The following is a 17,304-nucleotide window of genomic DNA, read 5'->3' as shown; positions in this document are numbered from 1 at the left end:
TGGCTTGGCTTTGCCAAGGGCTCAAGCAAGCTTTTCCTGAGGTTTCAGATATTCTTAGTTGCAGTCTGCCTAGGACTGTTATGAGTTAGGACCTCATCTACACACAGGAAGCCGGGGGGTTTCCATGCGTGTTTCCAGTAGAAGCACAGCCCCCTGGCTTTGTGTTTTTAGCCCAGCTGGGTGTGGTGATCCTCCCTTCTCCCGCATTTCCCCAGAAGAAGCCCCTGGTGGGATGAGTGCTGTATTTCTTACAAGTCAGTCATGCCTGAGTACATGCCGAGCTGAAATAGGCTTTGAGAGAGGCGATTAACAGGCTACAGGAAGCTGAACAAATAGAATACAAAACTGAGATAGAAAACCATACAGAGTTGCCTCTGAGCACTTCTCAAGTGTCAGTCTCTGTTTAAAAGACTTGGGAAGGAAATTGCTCTGGTTTTTAAAGTTATGAAAACCATAGTGTAGAAAACCGTATGTACTATAAAATACCACGTCCCATCCTTGTAAGCATGTAATAGTAAATATCCAAGGCTATATGCACTTCAGATATAAAGTATAAAGAGCATTGACGTAAGTGTCCAATTAAATTTGTAGTGTTACCAGTGAAAGACAACCCTAACCATTCAACTGGATCTATTTCTTTGTGGCTTAGTCTGGCTAATTTTTTTTCCATGTATTTTTTATCCCTGCAAATTCTCATTTAATTCTTTCATTCAGCTCATTCTTCAGTATGCTTTTCTTCCCCTGAAACATCAAGTACTAATTGTGAGAAACAGTAATTCAGGGGTAGGAGGATCTGCAAGGGAAAAGCTTTTGGTGTACCCTGTGCCAGTGTAGAGAACCAGGGAGCAGATCTGGGGCTGCTGGCTCCCTTGGCTTTGGGAGTTGAGATGGGGTGGGGATGAGAAGAAGATACAGCAAGAAAACATCTGCTGAAGACATTTTAGATGGCTGCTTCTCCAACTCATCCTTAACAGCATTCTGCGCCTCAGTTTCCTCACTAGTATAACGACTGCAATCACTTTTATAGACACCCAGACTGAGGTAGCAGCAAGATGAGAAGCCAAGGTAGCTCTATCTTTTCTCCTCTCTAGAGAGCTGCCACTTTTCCTTGTGTTTTTTCTCATCCTTTGTGGTCAGGTCCCTGTTTCAGAGATGAGAAAATGTGTTCCAGTAAGCGGCTGCTCTGTTCTTCAGAAGTCCACCAGATCGATAGGTTGTATATAAGTGTGTTTATTACCCTGATCGACCTCTCTGTTTGATGGGTGAGCTTACGAGCACATTACTGCAGCTCTGCCTTAACACTTTGTAGTCTGGGCACTAACACGCTTCTGAGGAATTTACATTTTAATGGATTTTCCTAAGAAATTATGGGTGCCCCTGCCACAAACCAAACCAGGGGAGTTTCCCATGCAGGACTGGGGGAGTTAGCTGTAAAATTTGGAGGTTGCATCAACAAAGGGGCACAGCTGCCATGCAGGGCAGGAGACACAAAGGTCGGCGTCTGCATCCCGGGTCCCTTTTCTGAACAACTCCGCTCCACGCTCGTGTTTCTTCCCGCAGATCATTTTTGCCGACGAGTGCACTGAGGCCGAGGGGCGGCACTGGCACATGAAGCATTTCTGCTGCTTCGAGTGCGAGACGGTTCTGGGGGGGCAGCGCTACATCATGAAGGACGGGAGGCCCTACTGCTGCAGCTGCTTCGAGTCCCTGTACGCCGAGTACTGCGACACCTGCGCCCAGCACATCGGTACGTGCAGGAGGGCACGGCCCCGCTGGGAGCTCGCTTCTGGCAAGAGCTGGTGCATTAAGTCCTTGACAGCACCGTGGGGCTGCGGGCAGGACTGTGCACGGTTGGGGCAACCAAATGTGCTTGTGCCTCTCTCCCATCCTACCAAGGAGGTAACATGGTGATTTATTTGGTCAAACCGCTGTTTATCCCTTTTGGTAGTCAGAGAGGGGAGGGTTATCATAGGGCAACTTCAGGAGCAATGGCAGCTAGGGAAAGCTTTCTCTGGCATAATAAAATTTCTCTGGCACATTTTTTTCCCTTTAAATCTCATTTTCCTGTGAACAGCCTGGCTCTTTGACTCAGATTTTTCCCATCCAAGCTTGGCAAAGGATCACATGATTTGATGAGCTACTGTCAGAAAAGATCCTTGTTCATTAGGCATCATTATTGTTTCTGAGCCTTTTTCAATCAACTTGCAGATAGATGTTCTCAGACAGAAAGAAATAATGCATCAGGGTCAATTTATGTTTCTAGAGCAGTGATTTAAAATGCACTTCAGTCAGGGGGCTCGATGTCCCCAAGCTGGGTGGGCTGGGAAGCCCCTTGCTGCTCTCTCCAGCCCCCTTTGCCACTTGGCTGAGCACAGGGAGCATGCAGACAGCCCTTCCTTTGTCCATGGAGGTGAGCTCACATGTTCAAATACTTCGTATGTTCCAGAGGAAAAAAAACCAAACATTTTGCTCCTGTGCAGCAGCCAGATGGCACAGGGAGGGGAAACACAGGGTTTTCAGTGAAGCACTTGGAGGATGCATCTACTGTGACCTGCAGCACATCCTTCCCAAAATCTCAGCTGCAGAATGGTGAAGAAGCAGCTGATAATGTTTCTTGCATGGTCCCTTCTGTTACGCTTCCCCCATCTACTGTCCTTCACTCCAGCTGGCCTGCTGGAGCCTGCTGACTGTCAGGTTTTCAGGGCAAAATGGCTTGGTGCATATTTGCACATTTCTAACAAAGGAGGGACTGCAACCATTTTGCTGCAAGTCGCTCACTGTAGTGAACTGGGCTCTGTGCTGACAAGCTACATAAATCAGAGGTAAGCGTGTGATGAAGCCTTGTAAGGCTTGGGTTGGGTAGGTGAGGATGGAGTAAAGAGGCTGCATCCCTTCCTCTGCAAGATGGCTTTGGGCAGTGGAAAAGGAGCTGATAAAATCCCACCCACCATCTTGCCTCTCTTTTGCCCACAGGTGTAGCACTCCCATTTGTATAAAAGCATTTTGCTCACTATAAGGGGAGGAAAAAACCGATTATACTAAACCTAATTTAGCTTGGAATAAAACAGACCATTAACATACTGCTCATTTATGAGTTACCTGGCAGCACTTGGCCCCACAGCGGGTGAGCAGGCACGTGCTGTGCACATGTGGTGTAGCACCCGCTGTGCCAGCCAGCCCACACTGTGCGTGGCAGTTTCTCAGGGAACGGAGGCAGCGAGGGCTTTGGCCAGGAACAGCAGCTTAAACAAGTGTGCAAATGTTATAATTGAAACCTCAGGAGCTTTGCTCACGGCTCTGACTGAGAGCACTGTGCAGATGTTGCTCCCTGGGGTTTGGCTGGAGGGAGACAGACTGACTGTGTCAATTCCTTTACTGAACCCAAGGGGGGCCTGGTGAAGCAACCCAGGAAATGTGGCTGGGTGCAAGGCAAGGGTGTGTGCTCGACCCCTGGGGCCAGCTCTTTTGAAGCCAAAATAAAGTTAGGATGGGACCACAGTAGCAGCAAGGGACAGGGTTGTCATCTGCTCTGTTACATACTTAACCAAGGCAGCACAAATTCCTTATTATGGTTTAGCTGGAGGCCTTTTTTTTTTTTTTTTAATAAGCAGCATATTGCTTTTACTTCAAGGACTTTATGGAGAACTTCTTGCATTCCTTTGCTTTATGATCGGAAATATCCCCATTTAATACAAAATAGCTTGTGGCATGGGTCTGCTGCCTTTCCCAAGCAAGTAACTCCCAAGCAAAGGCCTGGAATTAGAATTGGGAAGAATTAAAAATGAGATTAACTTCATGCATCAGAGAAACCCTGAAAAAGTGCTTTCAAGAGCGAGGCTGAGTGCATGTCACTCATAGGGGATCATAGAGTCATAGGATAGTTTGGGTTGGAAGGAACCTTAGAGGTCATCTCATTCTAACCACCCACCATCAGCAGGGACACTTTCCACTTGACCGGATTGCTCAAGAGCCCATCCAGCTTGGCCTTGGTGCAGGTGTTAAGTGCAGTGCTAGATGACCCTGACACTGTGATCTTCTCCCTCAAGGCATTGACCAGGGCCAGATGACGTACGACGGCCAGCACTGGCACGCCACCGAGACCTGCTTCTGCTGTGCCCAGTGCAAGAAGTCGCTGCTGGGACGCCCCTTCCTGCCCAAGCAGGGCCAGATCTTCTGCTCCAGGGCCTGCAGCATTGGTGATGACCCCAACGGCTCCGACTCCTCCGACTCGGCTTTCCAGAGCGCGCGAGCCAAGGAATCCCGCCGCAGCGCCAAGATCGGCAAGAACAAGGGGAAGGGCGAGGAGGGGGCACGCAGCCCCTGCAACCAGCTGCAGGTCACCTCCAACCGCCTCTCCACCGACGTGGACCCGCTGTCCCTGCAGATGGATCTGCTGAGCCTGGCCAGCCAGACACCGAGCCTCAACAGGGACCACTTGTGGAGGAGCCGGGATGAGCTCTATCACTATGGGGGCAAAATGGAGCAAAGCCAGTCTCAAACCCCCTTGCAGCTTCTCAGCCAGTGCAACATAAGAACCTCCTATAACCCCACCCAGGTCCCAGGCTCGCAGTCGGATTTATGGGCAAAACACTTCAGCAACCAAAAGAGGAGCTCCTCATTGGCCATGAAGAGCCACGGTGGCAGCTTCATCCAGGACTGCAGAGAGGACTACTACTCAGGGAGGCTCCGCTCGCAGGAGAGCTACAGTGATATGTCCAACCAGAGCTTCCCCGAGAGCAGAGGAAGTGTCAAAGTCCCCAAGTATGAAGAGGAAGAGGAGGGTGGGATGCCAGCGTCACAGTGCCGCACCCGTCACCCCATCAATGCCCTCAAGTTCACGGAGGACCTGACGCCCACCGAGCAGACTCCCCGGGGCTCCATGGAGTCCCTGGCACTCTCCAATGCTACAGGTATGTCAGCCCTGCTCCTGCCACCCTGAGACCATCCCGGCACGCCCTCCATGCAGTTGAATCCCTTGTGTTCTGGTGTCTTCCCAATATGAGGGTAACCAAGCTTGGGGACCACTGCTCAGTGACACAGGCTTGTCTGCCTGGTCCTGACAAGCCTGACGGTTCCTCTCCATTTGCTTGCTTGTTTATCAAATGCAGAGCTTTATAGATGGCTGGCCTTTCTGTGCAGCTCAAAACAAATGTTTTCGAAGTCTTTAATCTTCCCTTTTGTGAAGAGAGGGGGAAAATCAAGGCAAACTGTTAACACAGAGGCAGATTCCAGTTTTCAGCACTTGAGGGACTGCTGTCAGCTGCCCTTGCAGGCTAAAAATATTTTTGAATGCCTTGAAATAGGCCCAGTTAACCCCTTTTGAATGTTATGCAGTCCTCAGGCACATGACTAGTTAAAAGAAGTTCCTCCCCCTCTCTGCACAGCTCTTTAATTCCGTGCATTAAACCCCAACCCCTTGGTAGAAACTGCAGGGAACAGCCAGTCAAGATGCTTGCCCCATCAGGCTGAGCTTGTTTCTCACGAGCACATCCCAGGGTCATATTTCTCAGTCCTCTCACCCTAGACTTGTTTGGGTTTCACTCGTGGCTGCAGGGGTGGGTGTGTGTGTGCACGGACGTGTCTGTGTGCGGCTCTGGTCTGCAGCTGGCGCTGGGCAGGCTCTGTCCTTCCTGCAGCCTGCTCTGCTTCGCTCGCCCACCACAGCTCCCACGTCCCTCAGCACAAAACTACTCAGAAGAGAGAGCACTGAGCCTGGTTTGCTCACCAGAGAAGCTGCCTTGCTTTTTTTTTTTTGTGTCTCCCCTGGCTTTTCTCTGTTCCAGCCAGTCATTGCTTGGATTTGGGCAGCTCCTGCATCTGAACCCCTGCAAAATGGAGCCTTTCTGCCTTATTGCTGGCAAGGAGTGGCCTGTGGGGTGTTTGTGCCTGGTCCTGAGGATCCCCCACAGGTTCCTGGCAATGGGTGGTGAGGATTGACAAAAAACCACAGAGAGTTGAGCCCCCCTGAATCCCAGTTCTGGGCTCTGCCCTGCCTGGATGGACAGGTTTGCTCTGCTATGCCCATGCCTCCTCATCTGGGGTTTGGTGTGTTTATTTAGGGAAGCTGCCAGCCCCATGCCAAGATGTGAAATGACTTTTGTTTCAGCCAGGATCTCCCTATCCAGCAAGTGGAAAAACAGGGGAGGGAGAGGAGAAGCTAATGAGCTGGGAAGGGTTTTGCTTAAACAGTCTCAGATATACACAGAGGAAAAATAGATGTGAAATGGCGAGGGAATTGGGAATTGCTCTCCAAAACAGGATTTCCCTAAGCAAAGCTCCACATTTCCAAAGCCTCTTGTGTTCCTGAAAACTTGTATTGTGTAAACCCCATCAGTACAAAGAGTCTTGAGCAACACCAAGCTTGGATGAGCAATCCCTGAGCAGTGGAGAGGTTGTTGCATGCTTTGGAGCTGATGTGTAACATATTATTGGGGATATAGGTCAAGACACAGAAAATATGGCAAGGCCTCCATATCAAAGTGAAAATCGTTCTGCCTTTTATTTTAGAAACCCCTTTTTAAAATGCTGGGAGGGAGACCTCCCAAAGGCATCTGTCCACATACAGAGCCAGAGTTTGAGTTTCCTCAGGGGCAGTGACTGCCTTAACAGTTTGCTGTGTTCCAGCTTTCTGCAGCAGATGCTCAGCACGATGAGGCTTGCAGTGAGTGTTCATCGTTCCTCTGCAGAGTGAGGTGATAGTATTTTTATTAATGTGTAAGGTTCTAATAATTTTCCTTGCTCTGGGAGCTGGCTCAGCTGAGCTAGGGGCACTGCAGCAGCAACAGGCAGCTCCCCCAGGGCTATGTCTGCAATTATGGAGGACACAATTATCATCCCATTTAATTGGCAGTGTTTTGAGGACAGGGAGGTTTGGTGACCTGAATGAGGTCTGTGAGAGAGCAGGTTTTAGGTCAAGTGATGTCAGGGCACAGCACCCCGCTGCCTGGCTTTCCCCATCCCTGCACTCCCTGCTGTGGCTGATCAAGCTCCCCACTGAGCTCCCCCCAACCACAGCCTGGGGTTCTGGCTCGCCCCATGTCCTCCACCCTGCATCCTCCAGTTCTGCTTTGCCAGAACCTCCCAGGCATCCACATACAAAGTCCCTTTGAGCTACCAATGCTGCACAGTTGCTCCACCTTTCACTTTGAAATAATTAACACCGCATCCATCTAAAGTTTTATGGCATTGCTGAAAACAGTTTTTTGTTAATAGGGAGCTGAAGGGCAAACAGTCCCTGACCTGGAGAGCACATGTTAAAAGCTGGTACCTCCCTGGCAGCAGATTTTGCTGTGATGTTTCTACTAAGACTTAAGTGCTAATTAGCCAGAGACAGTCAGTAATGCAGATAACTCAGGGCTGTGCAGCAGTAATCCTTGTCCCTTGGCCGGAAGGCTGCCTGCCGTGAGCAGATGTTGTTCCCTGTAATATTTCAGGGTCAGCCATTGTGTGGGTCAAGATCTACGTGACCCCAGTCTCCTGCAAGACCCCAGGTTTCTACCTTACCAAAAGGCTCTATTTAATCGCTTTAAAGCCAATTCCCCATGGGTTAGTGAAGAGGTGAGACACCATGTTAATCCTGGGCACGTGCCCTTACAGTGCTGGGTTGTGCTCTGCTGTCACCATGGGCAGTACTGCAACAGCAGACGTGAGTGGCAGAGGTGGCTGTGACCCTGCTTGTGCTCTGTGTTGGGGCTGGAATTAGGTGGGAGTGTCTCTGCTGTCCTCTGGTTTGTGCGTGTGTAATTGTCACAAATGCTGATGGGATTTAAGCACATCCAGTGGCAAAGGGCAGTGTCTCCTGCTGGTGGAGGGCATCTCTCCTTGCATTCCATGTTTCTATTTGAAAATCCCTATTCTGCCGTCAGCTGAAGGCTCCAACAGACTCCAATCTGCTACAGCTTCTTGGAGACTGTATCCTCCTGCACTACGTGGCCAATAGATGGAGAAGCAAAAAGGGAACAGTATTTCTCAGCTTGTTTTCTGAGAGAGAGCTCATTTTTGCTGATTTTCTTTATTATCTTTTATGTTGTGCTTCCATTGTCTATTTTGGGGGGTTTTGGATAGTTGGGTTTTTTTAATGGCAGTAACAAGAACAAAAACCAGTGGATCCTGTAGCAATGTTTGCCTTGTAGCTCCCTGCATTGAGCAGCTGGGACAATGCTAAGATGGAATTTGTCCAGGAAGGTTTTCTCATGATGAGAAGCCTGATCCTACCAGAGGTTAATCACTTCCCAAAAGACACTTGGCCCATCAGCCCTGCTCCCTGTGTTTGTGTTTCCCTCCAGAAAGGTTTTGCAGTCGCTGCACGTGCCTGGCAGTGGAATTAGAAATCAGGAGCTGAATTCTGCTGATTCCAAACAGTTATTTCCACAAAAGGACAGCTGGTCAAATAGCCCACTTAAGAAAGTACCTGCAGGCTAAATGTTGTTCTCTGGGAACAGTCCCTTTGTGTGCTGCTTGCAGAGAGCAGGAGCCTTTAGGAGGTAGAAGTCACATTGAATGGTGACCCTGCTGTATGCAAAAGGAGAAACAGATTTTAAGGATTCCTTGAGAAAATTAGTTTGGGTGAGGGGAACATCTGTCACAGGCATAAATCCAGTTTAAAAATATGTTAAACTGGTGCTGTTACAGGGTGAGATGTGATTTCATTTGTATGGCACACACTGTGCTTGTCATGTGTTGTGTGATGCCCAAAGGCCCCAGAAAGTTTGTTTTTCCTGACTAGACAACTGTGACATAACCAGAAAGAGGAGAGAACAGGGCTGATCCCTACATGTCTGAGCTGCAGAATGACCTGGCAGCATCATCTGTTTCCAGTCCCTTTTCTTCCTCTGCCTGCAGAGAAGCTAAAAGCTGCAGGGTAGGTGAGGGTAAGAGCAAGCCCTGACTAAGGGCTAGGGTTGTATTTTCTGGAGAGACATTAATTAAGCCAGCCTCTCCTGCACTGGGGGCTTAGGAGCAGCTCCTGAACACCCTCAGGGATGGCAGTGAGGGATCTGGATGCTGGTCTCCTTCCCCCTGTGCTCCTCTCTCCCCTGGGCTGGAGAGGGCGGCTGCCCCAAGTGCTCCAGCCGAGTTATGCAATCCAGAAAGTGACACATTGGCTGTTCCCAAGTTTTTCTATGAAAAAAGGAGGCTCCCAGCTCTTCACCATGTTCTTATCACTCTCTTTCTCCCAGACACAGCCAGCACAAAACTGCTTTCAAGTTGGAATATCAGATCCCTGGGGGGAATTCTTGCAATTTTGAGGCACAGGTATAACATTTCCTAATCCAAAACAGATCATTTCAAAACCAATGTGAAGATAGAGGTTTTCCACCCCAAAGGCCCAATGCCAAACCACTGTAAAACTGTCAGGAGCATTTCTTCTCCCCCTCACTTATCTTTTGCCACTCAACAGTGGGAGGTTTGGTGTGCCTGCTGCAGGGGCCAACCTCTTGCATGTCTTCACCCCTTCAGTGTCACACATGGACAGTGCAGAGCAGGTGGGGTAATGCAAACCAGAGGGACAACCAAAACTAACTTCTGGAAGGTGTTATTGGGAAAGGCATCATCCCCAACATGGCTTGTTGGCCATCAGCTGGGGAGGATGCAGGAGATTGGAGTGCTGATAAAGGAGCTACAGGGGGGCTTCTAGGTTAAAATCCAACTCTTTTCCAAGCAGCAAGGGACTTCTTCCACCAAGCTGGAAAGGACTGATTGGGTGGGAAATACCCAATGATATCCATGCGTCACGCGTGGGGACATACCATGGGAGGATGGTGGGACTGTGACCCACTTGGTGGGGGCTGTGCCTTCCCCCAGATTGTTTATTTTCCATGATTTCCAGTTACATGAAGGTTCTGCTTTATTTCTGCATGCCCCGAGGTCGCTCAGAAGTGAGATGGGGCTGAGCTATAAACAAAGCTCTGTGCAGGCTGTTTCTTCTTAAATTTCTTGGTAGTTCTACAGATTGACCTTGAAATAAACCCTGTTTGAGGGGTGCTGAGGATGCCTGATGCTGTATGAGAGAGAAGGCTCTGGCGTAGGGGGCTGGACACAAGAGACACTGTGCTGTATCCTCCTGTGCATCTCTAGTTGCATTTAAACCCTGGCTGTCGGGGCTGGGTGCTGGGTTTTGGTGCTGCCAGGCACCTCTGTGGGGCTCTGTGGTGAGAGCTGTGATGCACAGATGTGTGTGTCTGCTGTGATAAACGTTAAGGCAAGTAGCAAGCGTCGGCATAGCCCTCGTTGTTTGCAATATCCTATGTCAGGATATTTTGCATTCCCTGGCTGGTGCTCTCCTGCAGTGCGATGCTGGCTCACCCCGTGTTAGCATAGCTTCACGGGGAGTTTGATTTAATGGGGGCTGGGAGCTGCTTCCTCTCCTGGGGGGCTCCATTCCCAGCCTCACGCCCAGCCCACGCGCTCTCCGGGGCCTCTCTGCTGTCATTTGCCGAGTGCTTTAATAATTCATAATGCAACTGGCAGCCCCCGTTTAGCAAAGCACACGGTGGGACTGAAGCGCCTCCGAGTGCTTTGTTGTGGCAAGGTTGTAGAGGTGCTGTTCACCAGGCGTATCTTTGTGCTGTGGCTTTGCTTATTTGGATGTTAATTCCCTTGGCAGTGTTTATGGGATAAACATGGTTCTCAGGAGGGGTGGGGACAGACTTCAGAGGGGATGGTACAGGGTGTTCTTAGCAAACCTGAATGTTAACCAGAAACCTGCTTGGTTTTCTTGGTGCTGCAGCTAGCTCCACTTCTATATCGAGCACCCAGAGCCGAGCTGCAGCTTTCCCTTGTGCTCCTTGGAAAAGCGTGTGTTTCCATGGCTCCAGGGTGAAATATTGAGCCTGGCAGCCCCATGCAGTGGAGAGCAGCAGCAGAAAAACCTGCTGTGTCTGTGTGTGCTGTGGTGCTGGCACCAGTCTGGCTGCAGGACGGCCACCGGCCGAAGCACCGTGCTGGAGGCAGCAGTGACATCTCTTCCAGTGCATGAGCCTCTGGGGCAGCCAGCAGTGGATGTGCTCAGAGTCTCAGAGCATCATGCAGAAGTAAATTTTGGTAGGGTCAGCATGTTATACCTGGGTTTGCACCCTTGGAACGGTCTTGGTGCTGTGGTAACAACCATCCCACACCATGGGCCAGAGCAGGGCTCCTGCTCCCTTGGATGGCCTTGGGAAACAGATTCTCACAGTTCTTTGTTGGGCGAAAGTCAAGGCTGCATGGTGGGGTCTCACCTCGTGTGCTCTTCCAGACTGCAGCTCTGTTGGGTTATTAGCTGTGTTCCCAGATGAAACACTTCATTAAGCAGGAGCTGCAACAGCTGCACATAAATACTGGCAGCTCAGGAAGATGGGGCCTCATGGATGGGTGTAGCTCTGGAATGGCAAATGACCTCAGGAGACAAGGGTTGGTGCCACCTTCACCCCACCCAGGGCAGCGTGGGACCAGGAATCTGGAGGCACCCTGCATGTGCCTGGGCACCCACTGCCTTTGGGTGCCAGGGAAACCCTCCAGTGCCAGAGCCTGTCCGAGTCACCTGCTGTGATTACACAGGAAGGGTTTTCTTCTTCTCCAGTCAAACTTTTGTTGCAGGAGTCAGCAGACCTGGAGAGTAATGTGTTCCCTCCTCTTTGCAAGCATTTTTTTCTGCCTTTGAAGGTTGTTACTATATCCCCTTCAGCTTTCTCTCCTCTAGACTAAACAACCTCTGCTCTTTAAAACTTTATTCCCAGGTCATGCTTTCTAGATGAAATTTTTTTAGACAAATGGTTATTGCTATCCCCTGATCTCACTGCGGTCAGACTGGAGCACTTTTGGCTTGTTCCCACTATGCCTCCTGAGGTCTTGTGGCTCCACAGAGAGCCATAGAGAGGGGCATTTTGAGACCTTAGAAAGACTAATCTGGGCCTAGCCCTGCTCATGATGCCTTGGCATAAATGTTAAATTCAGCCTGGAGTCACCTTTGTGTTCTGCAGGGATTCTGAATTGCATCCTGGACCTGTAACCTGCTGTGGGCACTATAAGAGCCGTGCAGAGCTCTCAGTGCCTTCAGCTGGAAAAGCAAAGCTTTGCTCCTGAGCAAGTGGAATAAATCCTTTACTGTCACCTTGAGCAGATAAAATAAAGTTTCCCTCTCCCAACTGCACAGCTTGCTGGGTCAGTTCCAAGCGTGGCTCCCAAAAAAAAGGCTTGTGCATGTGCAGCCTGTCCAGTCTACCTGGGAAGACACAGCATAGAGCCTTTTCCGCTCTCATACGGAGAGATGAAGCCACTGGATATTGGACTGGCTTTGCATCAGAGCCTCCCGAGCACGGGCTCCATCAACCCAAGTTCTGTGAGCTGGCAACAGTGATGGACATGTTCAGTACTGGATTCCTCTTACAAATCAGCATTTTCCCAGCGAATCAAGATCTCAGAATGTTTGTGCTTAATTACAATCAAGCTGTCTGAATGATCAGCCAGAAACTTCCCCGTGATGATTAAACCTCGCTCCGAGCATGAGCCATTCATGTGGTCACAGGATCCTTGTCTGAACTCACTGCCCCATGCTGCCTTCAAGGGGAAGAGACTAAAGCACTCATGGTTATCTGCTGGAGGTGTGTGAGGGGCTGCAGACCCTTGTCCTGCACAAACTAAAGCAGTGAAGCTCTGGCTGTGCCCTTCCCAAGCCGGAGCACCTCATTTATCACATCTTGCTTTACTCTACACAAAATGAAACAGGTTTCCCTCCTGGTCATCCTGCTTGATCTTGGCCACATCATTCCTGTCTGTGATGTGAAGGATGCAGATATGTCTTGTTTAATTCAAAAATACTGTTTCACTCTTGCCATGTCTCCAGAGCCTGTGCCCAGACACTCGTTTTATTCTTGCTGGATGCAGGACCACAGGAGGGAGATGGCTGTGAGGGGCAGCTGAGACACACAGGTGCCATCTGATATGGCTGGCACTGGGAGCAAAGCACCAGCTCACGCCACACCCCTGTGAGTGAGGCAAGGTCAGCCCCTTTTTAATGATGCTGCCAAAATCAATGTGTTGATGGCACAGAAGCATCCTGTGGTGTTGGAGCTGTATTTCTGCACAGCACTGCTGTTGCTCGTTCTTATTGCGGAGCTGCACCGGCTCCATTAATGAAGTGCTGCATAAACGTCACCGAGGGCTCATTTTCCTTGGTGTCAGCTATTGTCTGACAGATGTGATTAAGGCCACACTGGGCTGTCAACAGCCATGATTCTCATTGTGATCAGCGGTGCCAGCAGTCCCGCTGTTGCTCCGGCTTTTCAGGAAGTCTTTGCACATGTTACCAAGTTGCTTTTCCCTCCCCAGAGGCTGCTGGGCTCCTCCACAGTGGCACAGGAGGGACATGGGGAGCAGTGCCTGTTGTGACAGATGCCTTCACTGGCTTCACAGGCAGAAAATCGCAGCTCCAGCGAGGATAACGGCAGTGTGGAGTGTGGGTGGGCAGGTCTTCAAAGGGGACAGGAAGCCCATCCACAGGGCTTTTTCCAAAGGGCAATGGGTGGGGTTGGGCTTGCTCACTCAAAGTCAGTGTGACTTAAGGAGGAAAAAAGTAAGCATGAAGTTGACTTGAAAAGTCAGAAAAACCATGGCTTTCCCTTCTTTTTAACCCAGCCTCTCCCTCTTCCTGTGACGTTCAGGGATCACCTTCAATTTACCTTCCTCTGTAATCATAAACTCCAAAAACATCCCCATTAACAACAGAAAAGCAAAGAAGCTGGGACCCAGGGAGCAAAACCAAAACCCTGTGAGGGCCAGTAATGGCTAAAGCTCTCCCTGATGGCAATGAAAGCAGGGTTTGGAAAACTACGCCCAGCTTTGCAGGTTTTGTTTTCAAGGCTGAGCCTAAGGAAACCCTGAAGCAGCTCATGAATGGGGTTAGTGACAACAACCCTTGTTCTTGTTCAGGTTTAGCAGCAGCAGCTAATGCAAAAGGAGCTGAGCTCTTGATGAAATGCAAGCAGCTTTTGTTAAGGGAAAAAAGGCTTTATTCTTGAATTGTGGGCTGGGTTGTTATTTTTTATAATTAATTTACAAAGTGATAAATTGTTGGTGATTGCATAAAGGCTGTGTGTCATGTTGGAATTTCTGCTGACAGTGCACAGTGTTGGGTCTGCACTGGGATGTTGTCAGAGAAGAGATGAGGAGAAGGGTGCCAAAGCAAACATTCCACATTTGATTTGGGATGGAACAGATTTTCTTTGAAATAATTTGTGAAACATCTTGTCCTGAGCTTGCAATGCAACCAGTGACTGCTGCCAGTTGTCAAGCCAACGGGGAGATAGTCAGAAAATAGTCAGGAAACACCCATGAAACAAGCCACGGACTAGGGCACCGTGGGGTGCATTGAGTTTCTTGTTGACAGGCAGACACCCCACTTCTTCCCTGCTGCCAGGTGAAGGCTTCCTGGGCTAAAGGAAAGCACCTTGCAGGAGCTCAGGGCTCGTTGGCACATTGGAGAGATTTAATGGGTCACCTTCCCAAGCAGCGCAGCCCATGAAGTTGGAGCTCACACTTCTGGCTCCTGCCCATGCACAACTCCTTGGATATCTGCAGGGATAGTCTGACCCTCCCACTATCCTGCTGCTCACAAGGGAGCTCCAGCAGACCCTCTGGTGCTCGGGCGTTTCCTTCCTTCCTGGGAAACCCAGCTGCAACTTTGGTCTCTCCACAGGTGTCATTTAGGGGACCTGTGAGGTGCAGCATAGTGAGAACCCTGAATTAAGTCAGTGGTTGTGTTTTCATCTGCCACTGTTGTTGTTTAGTCCTCCAAAATGTGTTGTCATTGCAGAAGGTGTGAGTGCTGGATCATGGCACCCTAGTTAGTTCGGTGTGCAGGAGGCCTCAGGTTACCTCTGACGCATGATTTCTTCCTGGCATCGTTGGTTATTCCTATCAAGTCGCAGACAGTGTAGACATATGGGAAAGGAAGTCGTGAAAAGCAGCTTGGAGTCCAACTCAAAACACCTTAAATTGGCGTGATTTCCCCAAAGGAGGAACTGCTTGCTCTTTAAAATAAAATTAAAGTACTCCTCTTAAAAAGGGCTCTTCAGGACAGGATCGATACCACTGAGTTACTTTTTAAAGCAAAAGTCTTGGGCCAAAACCAGCCTCCACCCTGCATCTTGGCTGACAGAAAATTCTGTTTCTTAACTTCTTTTTTTTTCCCCCTTTGCCCTTTTCCTGCAAAGGCCTCTCAGCAGACGGTGGAGCCAAGCGCCAGGAGCACCTCTCCAGGTTCTCCATGCCTGACCTGAGCAAAGACTCGGGTATGAACGTCTCAGAGAAGATGAGCAACATGGGCACCCTGAACTCCTCCATGCAGTTCCGCAGCGCCGAGTCCGTGCGCAGCCTGCTGTCGGTGCAGCAGTACCAGGACATGGAGCCCACCCTGCACGACCTCGCCAGCCCCCTCGGCTACCAAGAGCGGCCGTCGCACGGGCGGATGCACCAGAGCTTCGACTACGGCAGCGGGGTGCCCGGGGGCAAGCTGGGGGCGCAGGAGATCCCGAGGCACACCCCCATGAGCGAGCGCACGCGCCGCAGAACCGTGCTCCGTGACGACGACCGGCACTACCGCCCGCACCGGCCCCGGCGCTCCCGGCGCTCCCGCTCAGACAACGCCCTGCACCTGGCCAGCGAGCAGTGCTACCGCCTCAAGGAGAGACCCTCGCTCCGAGCCAGGGACGACTACGACCCGTTCATGCACCAGAGAAGCTGCAGGGAGACGATGGAGCAGGGTCCCTGCAGGGATGCCTACAGCCACTGTCCCCGGACAGTGTCGGATCTTGCCTTGCAGAACCACTTGGGCGAGAGATGGGGGCCCTACTTTGCCGAATACGACTGGTGCTCCACCTGCTCCTCCTCCTCAGAGTCCGACAACGAGGGCTATTTCCTCGGGGAGCCGATTCCGCAGCCTGCCCGCCTCCGGTACGTGACCAGCGAGGAGCTGCTGCACAAGTACGGCTCGTACAGCATGCCCAAGTCTTCCACGGTGGGGGCCAGGGGACAGTTGCACAGCCGGAAAAGACAGAAGAGCAAGAACTGTATCATATCCTAATGGCATCCTTGCCAGGCACCTTGGGAGAATGTAAATTAACTCACGATCTTGCACTGTTTTAGATCATGTAAGTGCTTTTATTGTAACAAAAAAAAGGCCCGAAGAGTAGGGATTTGTTAAGAAGGTTGTAGACCGGCTTCTATAAATAGTCATAATCCTGGGCACAGTGAATATATTTTGCACATCTTACTTTGGAGATAAAAATTTTAAAAGTTCACTTTAGCCTGTAATACTTACCCAGTAGTTTCTCTTCCTTCTCCCAAATACTGCCACTCCCTTGAGCTCTGTTTGTCCATACATTTTGGTTGCCACTGTTGACTCTCAGCATCAGTTTGCTGGTAGGTTTTGCTGTCCACCAAATTTTTGTTTTCCATTAGCCTTGTTGGTAGGTGATCTGTCTCTTGGACAGTGTGGGAGCCTAAGTTATTTCCATGATTGTTGTAAATGCGATGTAAATGAGAGTTTGGAGAAAATATTTTTGTATTTTGTAATATCAGAGGAATTTCTATATCTTAGGAGTCACTGGGAAAATGCATGCACATTCAGAATTGTTTTCAGTCAGAGCTAACCAAACAGTACTTTGGAACCCCCTTTCCTTTTCATCATCACTTATCAGTGAGAGTCTGAGTTTTCATTGGTTTTGAGGGGTTTTTTGTTTTGTTTTAACCCTTTTTTTCTGTTTATTTGTTTTGATCCTGGTCAATAAACAGAATGTTTTTTGATTCATTAAATCTTGACAAGCCTCAGTGGCATTTTGAAGCCTATGATTGCAGGTACACTCCATCAGTCAGATACAGGAACCCCTGACAGCTGCAAAAGGGCCTTTTTTTTAAATTATTACTATTACTAAATAGGAAAGACCAGAACTACCAAATGTCTGCAACATTGTAAATTACCAAAGCTGGAGAAGGAATTTCACACCTCTGTAGAGAACGCTGAAGTTACTAAACATTGAACTATTATTTGGAGTAAATAAAGTGTAAATGGTGCAATTGTGTGATGTCAGCATGACGTTGTTTTGAATATAGACTTGTCTTATGGTGCTCGTCTCCTGGGTTAACTGCTGTTCATTACCAAGTGGAAGTCTCAGTATTGCCTCCTGCCTACGACATATGAGAACACCTGCAAACTGCTCCCCATGGGCCCCTCCTGCCTGGCAAAATGCCCTCGCCCGTCTGGGGCTGTTTGTGGTCAGGGCTTGTCCCCTGGGGGGCTCAGCCCAGCCCCTTGCTGCGGCAGAGGGC

At 49.8% G+C, this 17,304-nt stretch overlaps 1 protein-coding gene across 3 annotated transcripts in view; it reads left to right on the top strand.

Moving 5' to 3' along the window:
* The window catches only part of PRICKLE2 (prickle planar cell polarity protein 2), a 103,060-nt gene extending 86,172 nt beyond the window's left edge, over nucleotides 1-16,888 (top strand). For all 3 annotated transcript variants that reach the window (XM_068202156.1, XM_068202157.1, XM_068202158.1), the window contains 3 exons: nucleotides 1,561-1,747; nucleotides 4,047-4,910; nucleotides 15,192-16,888. In XM_068202156.1, coding sequence (XP_068058257.1) covers nucleotides 1,561-1,747; nucleotides 4,047-4,910; nucleotides 15,192-16,060 — 1,920 coding nt within the window. In that variant the 3' untranslated portion in view covers nucleotides 16,061-16,888. The remainder of the gene's footprint in view (nucleotides 1-1,560; nucleotides 1,748-4,046; nucleotides 4,911-15,191) is intronic.
* The last annotated feature ends 416 nt before the right edge of the window (nucleotides 16,889-17,304 follow it).

This window comes from Anomalospiza imberbis, chromosome 11 (genome assembly GCF_031753505.1).
Source record: "Anomalospiza imberbis isolate Cuckoo-Finch-1a 21T00152 chromosome 11, ASM3175350v1, whole genome shotgun sequence".
In the NCBI taxonomy this organism is placed as follows: domain Eukaryota; kingdom Metazoa; phylum Chordata; class Aves; order Passeriformes; family Viduidae; genus Anomalospiza; species Anomalospiza imberbis.
This window is presented reverse-complemented; position numbering and strand designations above follow the sequence as displayed.